The following is a 16,488-nucleotide window of genomic DNA, read 5'->3' on the forward strand; positions in this document are numbered from 1 at the left end:
CAGTTAACTCGTTAGTTATCATTCATTTTGTTTTTGTTAATGCATACTGAGGGTGTGATATCGTAGTCCGCAGGGTTCATTCTTTACCTTTATCCCACTTGCGACTGATCGTCGCGCAATGTTTCGTCCGCATGGTCCGCATAGTTTACTGTTTCGTGACACAGCTGGAAGAATTCCAACAGCCTGCACACACAACAACAATTCAAGACGACTGCTGGTCGTTCTAAAGTTTCTTTGCTTTCTTCGTCAGAAAATGTCCTAAAATTGTCAGGTTATACGTAAGGTTTGAGTTGGTAACTAAGCCTAAACATGGAGCAATATAAAAGGCTCAGTAATCCCTTAGTGATACATTATCTGAAATCCAAAGAAATAAATGTAAGTTATTTAAAAACCATTTAAATAATTCTGTCATTGCAGTGTAAGACCAGAGCAATTAAGAATTCTAGAGTATGACCCTAGAATTCAAAAATGGAACTGCTTGCAAACACACATCTTGCAAACCATGCAAAAATTTCATAAATCACATTGTCAACACAGGACTCCCTGATACCAATATACCAGCCAAAATTGTCGTCTATGAAAAGCTTGATAGATAGGCTTGGATTGGATTATGAACTTAGTGGTCACAGTGGCTGTGTTAACTGCCTCGAGTGGAACAAAGATGGTTCGGTTCTAGCATCTGGTTCAGATGATCTTCACATCATTCTTTGGAATCCATTTCTGAAGAGAAAAATTGCTTCTATTGATACAGGCCATCAAGGCAATATCTTCTCAGTAAAGGTATGTAAGCTGGAAAAATGATTGTGTTTGTGTTGATTTTACTGAGGCAGTCATGTTAAAGTTATTTTTCTTTGATGTCATTAGTTCATGCCCCAAACGAAAGATGGTCTAGTGGCTAGTGCAGCTGGGGATGGAAGAGTCAAAATTCATTGGGTTGAACATGCTTCAGCAATAAATTCCACTCCTCAGACTAGCCTGCAATGCAACTGTCACGTTGGTCGCGTCAAGCGTTTGGCCACAGCTCCTGATGTTCCATACCTACTTTGGAGTGGGGCCGAAGATGGAACAGTGATGTGAGACCATACACTAATGTTAAAGAAGGATAAATAACAGAGTTCAGTTCTATAGGCAATTCGATTTGAGAATGCCTCACGCCTGCACAAACGGCCCGTCCAACATTTTGATTAATTTACTAAGCCATACAGGGAAGCAAGCCGAAGTATGATTTTATTCCTATTTTCGATCAGTTTTTTCTTGCAACGTATTTATCACTTTCAATCTCAACTTTCACAGGTGAAATCTATTGCTATTAACCCTGTTCGAACTGAGCAATTGGTTGTTGGGGCTAATGATCCGTTTATTCGTCTATATGATCGACGGATGATTAAAATCACATCAGTCCCGGTAACTAAGGGTTCTTGTTAGAATCTTTTATGATTCCCAATTGAGTTGGCATTTTTCCTCTAGTTTTGCTCCGAGAGAGCGAACCGGGGTAGACAGTACTCTCTCGTAACTAGTTCACAAAGTGAGGAAAGCCGCTCTGCGATTCCTCTTGGGTGTGCTCAATATTTTGCTCCAGGTAAGTGGAACTAGCGTCTGATGCATAATATTTTTCATTCGAAACGTTCTTTATAATTTGTTTTTAAATACCAGGTCATCTACCACAAAAGTTGGATGACTATAGACGCCGCTTTCGCTCACTGGCGTCCACGTACGTGACTTTCGACGCGTCAGGTCGATATATTTTGGCAAATCTGGGAGGCGAACAGATTTATTTGTATGATTGTTTAACCCCCAAACTTCCGATAACTCAAGTGCCTCTTTTGGACAAAGAACCTTTCAATGGAACTGACATCGTCACTTTACCACCGGAAATAGAACAAATAAAAATACAGGCCAATGCCGCCTTCCAGCAACGGCAGTACACCACAGCCATCGGGCTGTACAGCAAGGTAATCTGACAATATAGATATTGATTGCATACTCTTTTGATTTTACAAAAAAAAAACAAGAAACAAAAATAAAATAAAATAAATCTAATAAAATATTCAGGCGCTGATGAGGGCACCGAATTCACCGGTGCTGTACAGCAATCGCGCTGCAGCTTGCATGAAACGTAATTGGTACATAAATTTAAGCCTTTTTTTTTTTTTTTTAAACGGAGTCGATTTTTAACCTAATGTTTTTCTTATTACAGGGATGGGGATACTTATGCTGCTCTGAGAGACTGCGTCACTGCTTTAAAGATCGATCCTAATCAAATAAAACCATTTCATCGATTAGCGCGATGTCTCCTAGATCTTGGCCAACCGCGGTTGGCAGACCAGGCATTCCAATTATTCAAGGAAAAATTTCCTCAACAAGCAAACAGCTCCATGCACAACAAACTACATCTCGAAGTCCAGAAAAAACTTGAACTACAGGAGCAGCGCACAGAAAGAGAGACTGCTCGCAGGCAAATGGATGATGAATCAGATTTGTTGGAAGACGGTGACACTTCATCTAGCATTACGGAAAATGAAAAAATCTGGCGAACACGTTACTGGGACTACACCAGTCGTTATTGCGGTCACTGCAATACCACAACTGACATTAAAGAAGCAAATTTTTTCGGAGAGTGAGTCTTGGTCAACACGTAATTTTCCTAGTCATTCTGTTTTAACCATATATTTATTCGATATTGACTATTATTTTCATTAGTGACGGACAGTATATTCTAGCTGGATCGGACGATGGTTGTTTTTTTATCTGGGATCGCCACACTGGAATAGTTGAAAGAGTTCTACGTGGTGACGAATCGATCGTCAACTGCCTCCAGCCCCATCCGTTCACCTGCATGTTAGCGACGTCGGGCATTGATTCCGTGGTTCGAATTTGGTCGCCCTTACCACAGGTTTTACCTCTCTCGTTGTCTTTAGCCAAACATGTTTCTGGATAACGTTGAGCATTATTTCAGGAAAGAGCCGTCCAAGATCGATTGGGCAGCGTTGTGCACGATGCGGAATCGGCAGCCATGGCCAACCAACGACGCATGAACGCCGACCCTTTCGAGCTTTTCCTCATGAATATGGGTGCCACGGCTGAAGACGCCATGCCGGATATTACAGTTCGCCCTCGCCGTCCAGCCTCATCACCGGGCGACGACCAAGATGAAGATTCTCGCGCAGCCATTCAGTGTCGGCAAAGTTAACATGTACTTATATTTTTGTTTAATCAATGGTAAGTTTGTTGCTTCGTTTTTTCCCCCCTATAACTGTTGGAAATTTTAAGATTCTTCTCTGGTCTTGATGATGCTACATAATCCATTAGCAACATCGTAATTCGCTGTACAACATGTTGAACCCACATCGGCAAACATAACGAAGCCCCGGTTAAATGCAAGATACATCAACAGGTTGTTTTAGTAGTCTTCCTTTCTCCTGTGGTTTCCTCTCTGTTAATTTTGGCCGAAGATTTAAGCCTAAATGCGGATGAGAAGATTTCATTTTGCTATTGGTAATTCATTGCTTGCATTTATTAAATCTTTCGATTATCTCGTTAAAAAGCAGATCGGACGAATTAACGTGAGCTTCTAGCAATTTGTTCCTTGAGCACCATGATGCTCTGGCGCTGGTCTGGTGGAAGTAACGCAATTTGCTCGTCAGATAATTGGAGGACTTGCATGATAAGAGCCGCCTATGAAAAAAAAAATTTGAATAATAAAAATTTATATCGCATTCGTTAAAATGCCATATCATCTTTATAAATACCTTCTCTTGATCTGACGTCCCTGGACCCAGTGCTCGACCAATAGCTCCAGCTGTAGGTGCAGCTGCTGTCTGGGCATTCAGTGCAGCACCAGCTAAAGCCGAGGGAACGTTTGGCTGAGGAACAGGGACAGGAGGCACTCCAGGACCTGGACCCTGCCTGCTCATGCCTGCACGCGGATCACGTGGACCTGTTGGACCACTTGAACGGGGGTCACGCCTCCTTAAGTGCGATTGTGAGGTAAAATTCGTACTAGAATCTGTGAATTAATTCAGTTCTTACGAATCCATTTCGGGCATCGTTTGTGGTGGACGTATGGGTTGCTGCTGTTGCTGCATAGTTGGTTGCATTCCTATTCCTCCTGCGGGCATGGGAGCAGCTGGTGGGACACGCAGATCATGGTCACCTCGACCCATTCGAGGATCAGCATGACGCAAATCCAAATCTTGACCTAAATATTAAAACGAAAAATTATTCATATATCGCCAGTGATGCTGGGTTAACGAGGTACCAGCAAAAGGGCGATCTCCAAGAAGTGCTTGTCTAGAACCCGAGCCTGCTACCCAAGGTTCATTACTTGGTATTGGAAAGTTGGGTGTTTTTGCGAAGTGTTGTGCTCCCATTCCCACGTCGGTCTGGCCGGGACCCTTTTGCAGCATACTGAGCGCGTTGTTGGGGTCAACTACACGCATAACAACCAATGCCTGGAGCAGGGCGTAAGCAAGTTGCGGGTTTTGGAGAAGCATCTGGCGTGCTTCATTCGGATTGTTCTGAATGCACTGTTTCATTTGCTGCATCAATTCAAACATTTGTTCTGGTGGAAGAGATGAAACAGCCTTGGAAATCATTTCAGGAGCTTGTGTTGGGTCAACTACATCTCCATAAGGACTTTCAGTAGTTTTTTCCTAAAATTGCAATTCTCTGTAAAATTCCGGTACATGATATTGGAAAGATTTCACCTGCATCAAACTTTGCATTTCAAGTCTTGACTTTTCTGTGCATGCATTATCCACCCTTAACGTCCTGCCAGCAATTTCATAGCCATTAAGGTTTCTCATTGCACAGAGAGCTGTCTCTTGATCCCGGTACTCACAAAATCCATAACCTTTTGGCTTACCAGTTTCCCGATCATAAACAATCCTAAACACAAATATATCAGAGAATAAAACAAATGTGTTTTGCAAGAGAAAAATTACTTGAAAGAGACAACTGGCCCTGCTTCGCTAAAAATATCTTTCAATTTCTCTTCTGTGACATCATAAGGAATGTTCCCGACTGTAAATATGGGATAGGTATGGTTAACAAAATGTGCACCAAACAACAGTTATGTATGTGGCAATTACCGAACACGGATCTCAATGATTTGTCAATCACAATCTGGGGATCAGTAGCCATTCTGAGAAAATGTTAGTACCAGCAGAAAAATATAAGGAAACTTTTAGAAGCGAAAATCATCAAATTCACAATAGCTACAGAAGAAAAACCGAACACCGTTATGCGTGCAACATTGCCAATGAAAGAAATTAGAAAAAACGAAGTTCCAAACTCTAAACTTCCAATATCTAAGACCAGAGTGATGGAAGGAATTTAGACAAAGTGCTGTAGTGTTTAATTTTGTGTTATTTAGGAGGATAACGTGGAATTTTTATATAATTCCAAGTGGTATACAATTTGCGTCAAGTTGTTGGGCTTGAAAATAAGCTCGACAGAACAACCCGAATTTTCCACAAATTCTGTTTTTTTTCCAAAACCTTCAATTCCACAATGAAAATATGTGCTTTAGATTCGAAAATTTACTTTCTACTTTTCATGAGATTACATATTTATAAAATAAACTTAATATTTGAACTCCTCGTTGAATTTCGATCAAAATGCCTTACTTTCATTCAATTCTGAGACACGTCCCAAATTCTCAAAAATTGAAAAACACCAAAGGCTATAGCCTTCCCACTTTTGCGATTTTTGGTCAAATCCGGATATTGGCTAAAAACACTTGATTCCTACTCAAAATTGAACGAGGATCACGAAAATCGGCATCGTTTTGATGTGAGACTAGTAGTTTTTGAGATAGGACCTTAGAAATGGAAAAAGTCATATTCATTGAGACCATAGTTTTTTTAATAACTTGATAACCGATTGGCTTTCGCCAAATATGACTTAATATTTGAACTCCTCGTTGAATTTCGATCAAAATGCCTTACTTTCATTCAATTCTGAGACACGTCCCAAATTCTCAAAAATTGAAAAACACCAAAGGCTATAGCCTTCCCACACGTCCCAAATTCTCAAAAATTGAAAAACACCAAAGGCTATAGCCTTCCCACTTTTGCGATTTTTGGTCAAATCCGGATATTGGCTAAAAACACTTGATTCCTACTCAAAATTGAACGAGGATCACGAAAATCGGCATCGTTTTGATGTGAGACTAGTAGTTTTTGAGATAGGACCTTAGAAATGGAAAAAGTCATATTCATTGAGACCATAGTTTTTTTAATAACTTGATAACCGATTGGCTTTCGCCAAATATGACTTAATATTTGAACTCCTCGTTGAATTTCGATCAAAATGCCTTACTTTCATTCAATTCTGAGACACGTCCCAAATTCTCAAAAATTGAAAAACACCAAAGGCTATAGCCTTCCCACTTTTGCGATTTTTGGTCAAATCCGGATATTGGCTAAAAACACTTGATTCCTACTCAAAATTGAACGAGGATCACGAAAATCGGCATCGTTTTGATGTGAGACTAGTAGTTTTTGAGATAGGACCTTAGAAATGGAAAAAGTCATATTCATTGAGACCATAGTTTTTTTAATAACTTGATAACCGATAGGCTTTCGCCAAATCTGACTTAATATTTGAACTCCTCGTTGAATTTCGATCAAAATGGCTTACTTTCATTCAATTCTGAGACACGTCCCAAATTCTCAAAAATTGAAAAACACCAAAGGCTATAGCCTTCCCACTTTTGCGATTTTTGGTCAAATCCGGATATTGGCTAAAAACACTTGATTCCTACTCAAAATTGAACGAGGATCACGAAAATCGGCATCGTTTTGATGTGAGACTAGTAGTTTTTGAGATAGGACCTTAGAAATGGAAAAAGTCATATTCATTGAGACCATAGTTTTTTTAATAACTTGATAACCGATTGGCTTTCGCCAAATATGACTTAATATTTGAACTCCTCGTTGAATTTCGATCAAAATGGCTTACTTTCATTCAATTCTGAGACACGTCCCAAATTCTCAAAAATTGAAAAACACCAAAGGCTATAAGCCTTCCCACTTTTGCGATTTTTGGTCAAATCCGGATATTGGCTAAAAACACTTGATTCCTACTCAAAATTGAACGAGGATCACGAAAATCGGCATCGTTTTGATGTGAGACTATTAGTTTTTGAGATAGGACCTTAGAAATGGAAAAAGTCATATTCATTGAGACCATAGTTTTTTTAATAACTTGATAACCGATAGGCTTTCGCCAAATCTGACTTAATATTTGAACTCCTCGTTGAATTTCGATCAAAATGGCTTACTTTCATTCAATTCTGAGACACGTCCCAAATTCTCAAAAATTGAAAAACACCAAAGGCTATAGCCTTCCCACTTTTGCGATTTTTGGTCAAATCCGGATATTGGTTAAAAACACTTGATTCCTACTCAAAATTGAACGAGGATCACGAAAATCAGCATCGTTTTGATGTGAGACTAGTAGTTTTTGAGATAGGACCTTAGAAATGGAAAAAGTCATATTCATTGAGACCATAGTTTTTTTAATAACTTGATAACCGATTGGCTTTCGCCCAATATGACTTAATATTTGAACTCCTCGTTGAATTTCGATCAAAATGGCTTACTTTCATTCAATTCTGAGACACGTCCCAAATTCTCAAAAATTGAAAAACACCAAAGGCTATAGCCTTCCCACTTTTGCGATTTTTGGTCAAATCCGGATATTGGCTAAAAACACTTGATTCCTACTCAAAATTGAACGAGGATCACGAAAATCGGCATCGTTTTGATGTGAGACTAGTAGTTTTTGAGATAGGACCTTAGAAATGGAAAAAGTCATATTCATTGAGACCATAGTTTTTTTAATAACTTGATAACCGATAGGCTTTCGCCAAATCTGACTTAATATTTGAACTCCTCGTTGAATTTCGATCAAAATGGCTTACTTTCATTCAATTCTGAGACACGTCCCAAATTCTCAAAAATTGAAAAACACCAAAGGCTATAGCCTTCCCACTTTTGCGATTTTTGGTCAAATCCGGATATTGGCTAAAAACACTTGATTCCTACTCAAAATTGAACGAGGATCACGAAAATCGGCATCGTTTTGATGTGAGACTAGTAGTTTTTGAGATAGGACCTTAGAAATGGAAAAAGTCATATTCATTGAGACCATAGTTTTTTTAATAACTTGATAACCGATTGGCTTTCGCCAAATATGACTTAATATTTGAACTCCTCGTTGAATTTCGATCAAAATGGCTTACTTTCATTCAATTCTGAGACACGTCCCAAATTCTCAAAAATTGAAAAACACCAAAGGCATAGCCTTCCCACTTTTGCGATTTTTGGTCAAATCCGGATATTGGTTAAAAACACTTGATTCCTACTCAAAATTGAACGAGGATCACGAAAATCGGCATCGTTTTGATGTGAGACTAGTAGTTTTTGAGATAGGACCTTAGAAATGGAAAAAGTCATATTCATTGAGACCATAGTTTTTTTAATAACTTGATAACCGATAGGCTTTCGCCAAATCTGACTTAATATTTGAACTCCTCGTTGAATTTCGATCAAAATGGCTTACTTTCATTCAATTCTGAGACACGTCCCAAATTCTCAAAAATTGAAAAACACCAAAGGCTATAGCCTTCCCACTTTTGCGATTTTTGGTCAAATCCGGATATTGGTTAAAAACACTTGATTCCTACTCAAAATTGAACGAGGATCACGAAAATCGGCATCGTTTTGATGTGAGACTAGTAGTTTTTGAGATAGGACCTTAGAAATGGAAAAAGTCATATTCATTGAGACCATAGTTTTTTTAATAACTTGATAACCGATAGGCTTTCGCCAAATCTGACTTAATATTTGAACTCCTCGTTGAATTTCGATCAAAATGGCTTACTTTCATTCAATTCTGAGACACGTCCCAAATTCTCAAAAATTGAAAAACACCAAAGGCTATAGCCTTCCCACTTTTGCGATTTTTGGTCAAATCCGGATATTGGTTAAAAACACTTGATTCCTACTCAAAATTGAACGAGGATCACGAAAATCAGCATCGTTTTGATGTGAGACTAGTAGTTTTTGAGATAGGACCTTAGAAATGGAAAAAGTCATATTCATTGAGACCATAGTTTTTTTAATAACTTGATAACCGATAGGCTTTCGCCAAATCTGACTTAATATTTGAACTCCTCGTTGAATTTCGATCAAAATGGCTTACTTTCATTCAATTCTGAGACACGTCCCAAATTCTCAAAAATTGAAAAACACCAAAGGCTATAAGCCTTCCCACTTTTGCGATTTTTGGTCAAATCCGGATATTGGTTAAAAACACTTGATTCCTACTCAAAATTGAACGAGGATCACGAAAATCGGCATCGTTTTGATGTGAGACTAGTAGTTTTTGAGATAGGACCTTAGAAATGGAAAAAGTCATATTCATTGAGACCATAGTTTTTTTAATAACTTGATAACCGATAGGCTTTCGCCAAATCTGACTTAATATTTGAACTCCTCGTTGAATTTCGATCAAAATGGCTTACTTTCATTCAATTCTGAGACACGTCCCAAATTCTCAAAAATTGAAAAACACCAAAGGCTATAGCCTTCCCACTTTTGCGATTTTTGGTCAAATCCGGATATTGGTTAAAAACACTTGATTCCTACTCAAAATTGAACGAGGATCACGAAAATCAGCATCGTTTTGATGTGAGACTAGTAGTTTTTGAGATAGGACCTTAGAAATGGAAAAAGTCATATTCATTGAGACCATAGTTTTTTTAATAACTTGATAACCGATAGGCTTTCGCCAAATATGACTTAATATTTGAACTCCTCGTTGAATTTCGATCAAAATGGCTTACTTTCATTCAATTCTGAGACACGTCCCAAATTCTCAAAAATTGAAAAACACCAAAGGCTATAGCCTTCCCACTTTTGCGATTTTTGGTCAAATCCGGATATTGGTTAAAAACACTTGATTCCTACTCAAAATTGAACGAGGATCACGAAAATCGGCATCGTTTTGATGTGAGACTAGTAGTTTTTGAGATAGGACCTTAGAAATGGAAAAAGTCATATTCATTGAGACCATAGTTTTTTTAATAACTTGATAACCGATTGGCTTTCGCCAAATATGACTTAATATTTGAACTCCTCGTTGAATTTCGATCAAAATGGCTTACTTTCATTCAATTCTGAGACACGTCCCAAATTCTCAAAAATTGAAAAACACCAAAGGCTATAAGCCTTCCCACTTTTGCGATTTTTGGTCAAATCCGGATATTGGTTAAAAACACTTGATTCCTACTCAAAATTGAACGAGGATCACGAAAATCGGCATCGTTTTGATGTGAGACTAGTAGTTTTTGAGATAGGACCTTAGAAATGGAAAAAGTCATATTCATTGAGACCATAGTTTTTTTAATAACTTGATAACCGATAGGCTTTCGCCAAATCTGACTTAATATTTGAACTCCTCGTTGAATTTCGATCAAAATGGCTTACTTTCATTCAATTCTGAGACACGTCCCAAATTCTCAAAAATTGAAAAACACCAAAGGCTATAAGCCTTCCCACTTTTGCGATTTTTGGTCAAATCCGGATATTGGTTAAAAACACTTGATTCCTACTCAAAATTGAACGAGGATCACGAAAATCAGCATCGTTTTGATGTGAGACTAGTAGTTTTTGAGATAGGACCTTAGAAATGGAAAAAGTCATATTCATTGAGACCATAGTTTTTTTAATAACTTGATAACCGATAGGCTTTCGCCAAATCTGACTTAATATTTGAACTCCTCGTTGAATTTCGATCAAAATGGCTTACTTTCATTCAATTCTGAGACACGTCCCAAATTCTCAAAAATTGAAAAACACCAAAGGCTATAGCCTTCCCACTTTTGCGATTTTTGGTCAAATCCGGATATTGGTTAAAAACACTTGATTCCTACTCAAAATTGAACGAGGATCACGAAAATCAGCATCGTTTTGATGTGAGACTAGTAGTTTTTGAGATAGGACCTTAGAAATGGAAAAAGTCATATTCATTGAGACCATAGTTTTTTTAATAACTTGATAACCGATAGGCTTTCGCCAAATCTGACTTAATATTTGAACTCCTCGTTGAATTTCGATCAAAATGGCTTACTTTCATTCAATTCTGAGACACGTCCCAAATTCTCAAAAATTGAAAAACACCAAAGGCTATAAGCCTTCCCACTTTTGCGATTTTTGGTCAAATCCGGATATTGGTTAAAAACACTTGATTCCTACTCAAAATTGAACGAGGATCACGAAAATCAGCATCGTTTTGATGTGAGACTAGTAGTTTTTGAGATAGGACCTTAGAAATGGAAAAAGTCATATTCATTGAGACCATAGTTTTTTTAATAACTTGATAACCGATAGGCTTTCGCCAAATCTGACTTAATATTTGAACTCCTCGTTGAATTTCGATCAAAATGGCTTACTTTCATTCAATTCTGAGACACGTCCCAAATTCTCAAAAATTGAAAAACACCAAAGGCTATAGCCTTCCCACTTTTGCGATTTTTGGTCAAATCCGGATATTGGTTAAAAACACTTGATTCCTACTCAAAATTGAACGAGGATCACGAAAATCAGCATCGTTTTGATGTGAGACTAGTAGTTTTTGAGATAGGACCTTAGAAATGGAAAAAGTCATATTCATTGAGACCATAGTTTTTTTAATAACTTGATAACCGATAGGCTTTCGCCAAATATGACTTAATATTTGAACTCCTCGTTGAATTTCGATCAAAATGGCTTACTTTCATTCAATTCTGAGACACGTCCCAAATTCTCAAAAATTGAAAAACACCAAAGGCTATAAGCCTTCCCACTTTTGCGATTTTTGGTCAAATCCGGATATTGGTTAAAAACACTTGATTCCTACTCAAAATTGAACGAGGATCACGAAAATCAGCATCGTTTTGATGTGAGACTAGTAGTTTTTGAGATAGGACCTTAGAAATGGAAAAAGTCATATTCATTGAGACCATAGTTTTTTTAATAACTTGATAACCGATAGGCTTTCGCCAAATATGACTTAATATTTGAACTCCTCGTTGAATTTCGATCAAAATGGCTTACTTTCATTCAATTCTGAGACACGTCCCAAATTCTCAAAAATTGAAAAACACCAAAGGCTATAGCCTTCCCACTTTTGCGATTTTTGGTCAAATCCGGATATTGGTTAAAAACACTTGATTCCTACTCAAAATTGAACGAGGATCACGAAAATCAGCATCGTTTTGATGTGAGACTAGTAGTTTTTGAGATAGGACCTTAGAAATGGAAAAAGTCATATTCATTGAGACCATAGTTTTTTTAATAACTTGATAACCGATAGGCTTTCGCCAAATCTGACTTAATATTTGAACTCCTCGTTGAATTTCGATCAAAATGGCTTACTTTCATTCAATTCTGAGACACGTCCCAAATTCTCAAAAATTGAAAAACACCAAAGGCTATAGCCTTCCCACTTTTGCGATTTTTGGTCAAATCCGGATATTGGTTAAAAACACTTGATTCCTACTCAAAATTGAACGAGGATCACGAAAATCAGCATCGTTTTGATGTGAGACTAGTAGTTTTTGAGATAGGACCTTAGAAATGGAAAAAGTCATATTCATTGAGACCATAGTTTTTTTAATAACTTGATAACCGATAGGCTTTCGCCAAATCTGACTTAATATTTGAACTCCTCGTTGAATTTCGATCAAAATGGCTTACTTTCATTCAATTCTGAGACACGTCCCAAATTCTCAAAAATTGAAAAACACCAAAGGCTATAGCCTTCCCACTTTTGCGATTTTTGGTCAAATCCGGATATTGGTTAAAAACACTTGATTCCTACTCAAAATTGAACGAGGATCACGAAAATCAGCATCGTTTTGATGTGAGACTAGTAGTTTTTGAGATAGGACCTTAGAAATGGAAAAAGTCATATTCATTGAGACCATAGTTTTTTTAATAACTTGATAACCGATAGGCTTTCGCCAAATATGACTTAATATTTGAACTCCTCGTTGAATTTCGATCAAAATGGCTTACTTTCATTCAATTCTGAGACACGTCCCAAATTCTCAAAAATTGAAAAACACCAAAGGCTATAGCCTTCCCACTTTTGCGATTTTTGGTCAAATCCGGATATTGGTTAAAAACACTTGATTCCTACTCAAAATTGAACGAGGATCACGAAAATCAGCATCGTTTTGATGTGAGACTAGTAGTTTTTGAGATAGGACCTTAGAAATGGAAAAAGTCATATTCATTGAGACCATAGTTTTTTTAATAACTTGATAACCGATAGGCTTTCGCCAAATATGACTTAATATTTGAACTCCTCGTTGAATTTCGATCAAAATGGCTTACTTTCATTCAATTCTGAGACACGTCCCAAATTCTCAAAAATTGAAAAACACCAAAGGCTATAGCCTTCCCACTTTTGCGATTTTTGGTCAAATCCGGATATTGGTTAAAAACACTTGATTCCTACTCAAAATTGAACGAGGATCACGAAAATCGGCATCGTTTTGATGTGAGACTAGTAGTTTTTGAGATAGGACCTTAGAAATGGAAAAAGTCATATTCATTGAGACCATAGTTTTTTTAATAACTTGATAACCGATTGGCTTTCGCCAAATATGACTTAATATTTGAACTCCTCGTTGAATTTCGATCAAAATGGCTTACTTTCATTCAATTCTGAGACACGTCCCAAATTCTCAAAAATTGAAAAACACCAAAGGCTATAAGCCTTCCCACTTTTGCGATTTTTGGTCAAATCCGGATATTGGTTAAAAACACTTGATTCCTACTCAAAATTGAACGAGGATCACGAAAATCGGCATCGTTTTGATGTGAGACTAGTAGTTTTTGAGATAGGACCTTAGAAATGGAAAAAGTCATATTCATTGAGACCATAGTTTTTTTAATAACTTGATAACCGATTGGCTTTCGCCGAATATGACTTAATATTTGAACTCCTCGTTGAATTTCGATCAAAATGGCTTACTTTCATTCAATTCTGAGACACGTCCCAAATTCTCAAAAATTGAAAAACACCAAAGGCTATAAGCCTTCCCACTTTTGCGATTTTTGGTCAAATCCGGATATTGGTTAAAAACACTTGATTCCTACTCAAAATTGAACGAGGATCACGAAAATCGGCATCGTTTTGATGTGAGACTAGTAGTTTTTGAGATAGGACCATAGAAATGGAAAAAGTCATATTCATTGAGACCATAGTTTTTTTAATAACTTGATAACCGATTGGCTTTCGCCCAATATGACTTAATATTTGAACTCCTCGTTGAATTTCGATCAAAATGGCTTACTTTCATTCAATTCTGAGACACGTCCCAAATTCTCAAAAATTGAAAAACACCAAAGGCTATAGCCTTCCCACTTTTGCGATTTTTGGTCAAATCCGAATATTGGCTAAAAACACTTGATTCCTACTCAAAATTGAACGAGGATCACGAAAATCGGCATCGTTTTGATGTGAGACTAGTAGTTTTTTTTTTACTCCATTAGAAAGAAAACATAGGAACTGAGAGAAATATTACATAACACAACCTTGTTATTTAGGCAGTTTAGCTGCCATTGACATCGAATACAATGCCCGAGATATTACAACTTAAGTGGAACAATCAGAAAATGTATATTTCTGGTCGCCAGATTCGATCGTAATTCTTGCAGAATAAAGCAAAAAGATTGCATTATCAAACAGTAAGGTATGACTTTTCCATAATTTGTTTTTTTTTTCCAAAACCTTCAATTTAACAATGACAATATGTGCTTTAGATTCGAAAATTTACTTTCTACTTTTCATGCGATTACAAATTTATAAAATAAACATTACAAAACGGTTCAGATGCTGGCGGGCTAGTAGGGTACAGCGCATTCCAGCTGCAGCACAATATTCAATGTATTTAAAAATCAGCTGCTTTGACAAGAACACCAATATCTTTTCTGAAATCAACGTTAAATTTCGCGTGTAAAAGTGTTATTTATTGTATAATTCCAAGTGGTTTACTTTTTTCCGCAAACTATTGGGCCTGAAAATAAGCCCGACAAATAAATAAGCCCGACAGATAGATAAAGCCCGACTTTTCCACAAAAAACGGTAGCAAATGCTTGCGCGCCAGTACGCTATACCGCGGGTTTAAGAAATAAGCCCAACAAAATAAGCCCGACTTTTCCACCAATTTTTGTTTTTTACGTTTAGTTCAAAAACTGTAAGGTCAGTGGGATGGCTATACCCTTCCCACTTTTCAACCGTTTTTGAAAAACCAGCAACAAAATTTGTTATCGATTCATTTGCCTTTAGAACTATCAAAAAATATTGGAGGAACTGGGCCAAAAAATAAGCCCGACAGATTAGGCCCGACTTTTTCTAAATTTTTTTTTTCAAAAACCTGAATATTGCTATAAGAATATATGATTTTGATTCAAAATTTAACCAGAATGTCGAAAATCAAGTTCGTTTTGACGTAGGACTGATATCTTATGAGTTAATCATTACTCGGATTACTACCGGGAGGTACTACACAAGAACGAGAAAGAAGAGGGTAACACAATAAATACGCGTTTTCAATTTCTTTTTCCTTTTTTTCAGCTGTTTCGAATAAACTGGGCTCGCCATAACACAGTTGAAACGATTAAGTGTTCAATACGTTTGCTTATCTCAGTCAAAATGCTTGTCATGTTGTGTATTGAAATCGTTTCAATCAGTTCAGCAACATAAACAAAATGTAAATTACATGACGATATCTTCTTAAAAGGCATAATGAAAAAAAAAAAAAAGAAACTAAGTTCATGTATCACTAACGAAAGATTTGAATATGGTAAAATCTCACAATGGATTCCGAAAACATGTACAGCGTATGTTAACTTTTAGTAATACTGTCATTTAAGAAGTGTGTGATGAATGGTCGTTTACAAGAACGTTCGCAGCTCGTCGAAAATCGCTGTGTTGAAATTCACGTCGCACGTTTCCTATAGAAACAAATTGAACACATGAATGCTATTCCAATATAGTCGGTGAGATCATCCATATTTTCAGGGCCTCGATCATGCTCTCGAGCGCAATATATTTTAAATTCGTCTTCCGTTCACATTTAATTTTCTACTAATTGTTTTTAATCAGATGAAGCAATTTACAGATGTCTGAAGTTTCATGCGGTATTGCATGCCGATAAGTAGTCGAAACCAGAAACAAAAGGAAACTTGCCACAAATTCCGCAAACCACATAGTTGATGGTACTTACTTTCGTTGTAGTGTGCTCTCTACCATTGGTGAGAGGATCATTTCCAGGCTGGAGGCTCGTCGATTTTTATTCATCGCATTCTCCGGATGTAGTGAACTCGTTTGATAACCAACGGCCAAGTTGTCATTCTGATTTAGCATCCCACACACCAAGGCCAAAGCAACGCAACCCAACACGGATACACACAAAACAAAAACAAA

The 16,488-nt window shown here is 37.2% G+C and overlaps 3 protein-coding genes across 4 annotated transcripts in view; 1 reads left to right on the forward strand and 2 right to left on the reverse strand.

Moving 5' to 3' along the window:
- The first annotated feature begins 151 nt into the window (after window positions 1–151).
- Window positions 152–3,393, forward strand: LOC130689449 (WD and tetratricopeptide repeats protein 1-like). Its single transcript, XM_057512407.2, has 11 exons — window positions 152–375; window positions 538–780; window positions 865–1,073; window positions 1,129–1,219; window positions 1,294–1,404; window positions 1,468–1,579; window positions 1,654–1,952; window positions 2,053–2,123; window positions 2,198–2,617; window positions 2,701–2,893; window positions 2,957–3,393. The coding sequence occupies exons 1-11, from the start codon at window positions 310–312 to the stop codon at window positions 3,188–3,190; spliced, it is 2,049 nt and encodes a 682-aa protein (XP_057368390.1). The 5' UTR covers window positions 152–309; the 3' UTR covers window positions 3,191–3,393.
- An 80-nt stretch (window positions 3,394–3,473) lies between these two features.
- LOC130689167 (cleavage stimulation factor subunit 2-like) lies at window positions 3,474–5,243 on the reverse strand. 2 transcript variants are annotated; one of them, XM_059495993.1, is made up of 7 exons: window positions 5,091–5,243; window positions 4,944–5,022; window positions 4,707–4,887; window positions 4,325–4,652; window positions 4,030–4,198; window positions 3,750–3,969; window positions 3,474–3,675 (listed from the first exon to the last, which is right to left on the reverse strand). In XM_059495993.1, exons 1-7 carry the CDS (start codon window positions 5,140–5,142, stop codon window positions 3,559–3,561), a joined length of 1,146 nt encoding a protein of 381 aa, XP_059351976.1. In that variant the 5' UTR covers window positions 5,143–5,243; the 3' UTR covers window positions 3,474–3,558. The 2 variants fall into 2 exon arrangements, with proteins under 2 accessions (XP_059351976.1, XP_057368181.1); XM_057512198.2 differs by having other exon boundaries at window positions 4,259–4,652.
- A 10,452-nt stretch (window positions 5,244–15,695) lies between these two features.
- Window positions 15,696–16,488, reverse strand: part of LOC130688878 (serine/arginine repetitive matrix protein 1-like) — a 39,126-nt gene continuing 38,333 nt past the window's right edge. The window contains exons 20-21 of the mRNA XM_057511896.2: window positions 16,289–16,416; window positions 15,696–16,016 (exon numbers count right to left, since the gene is read on the reverse strand). Coding sequence (XP_057367879.1) covers window positions 16,001–16,016; window positions 16,289–16,416 — 144 coding nt within the window. The 3' untranslated portion in view covers window positions 15,696–16,000. The remainder of the gene's footprint in view (window positions 16,017–16,288; window positions 16,417–16,488) is intronic.

Source organism: Daphnia carinata, chromosome 7 (genome assembly GCF_022539665.2).
Source record: "Daphnia carinata strain CSIRO-1 chromosome 7, CSIRO_AGI_Dcar_HiC_V3, whole genome shotgun sequence".
Classification (NCBI taxonomy): domain Eukaryota; kingdom Metazoa; phylum Arthropoda; class Branchiopoda; order Diplostraca; family Daphniidae; genus Daphnia; species Daphnia carinata.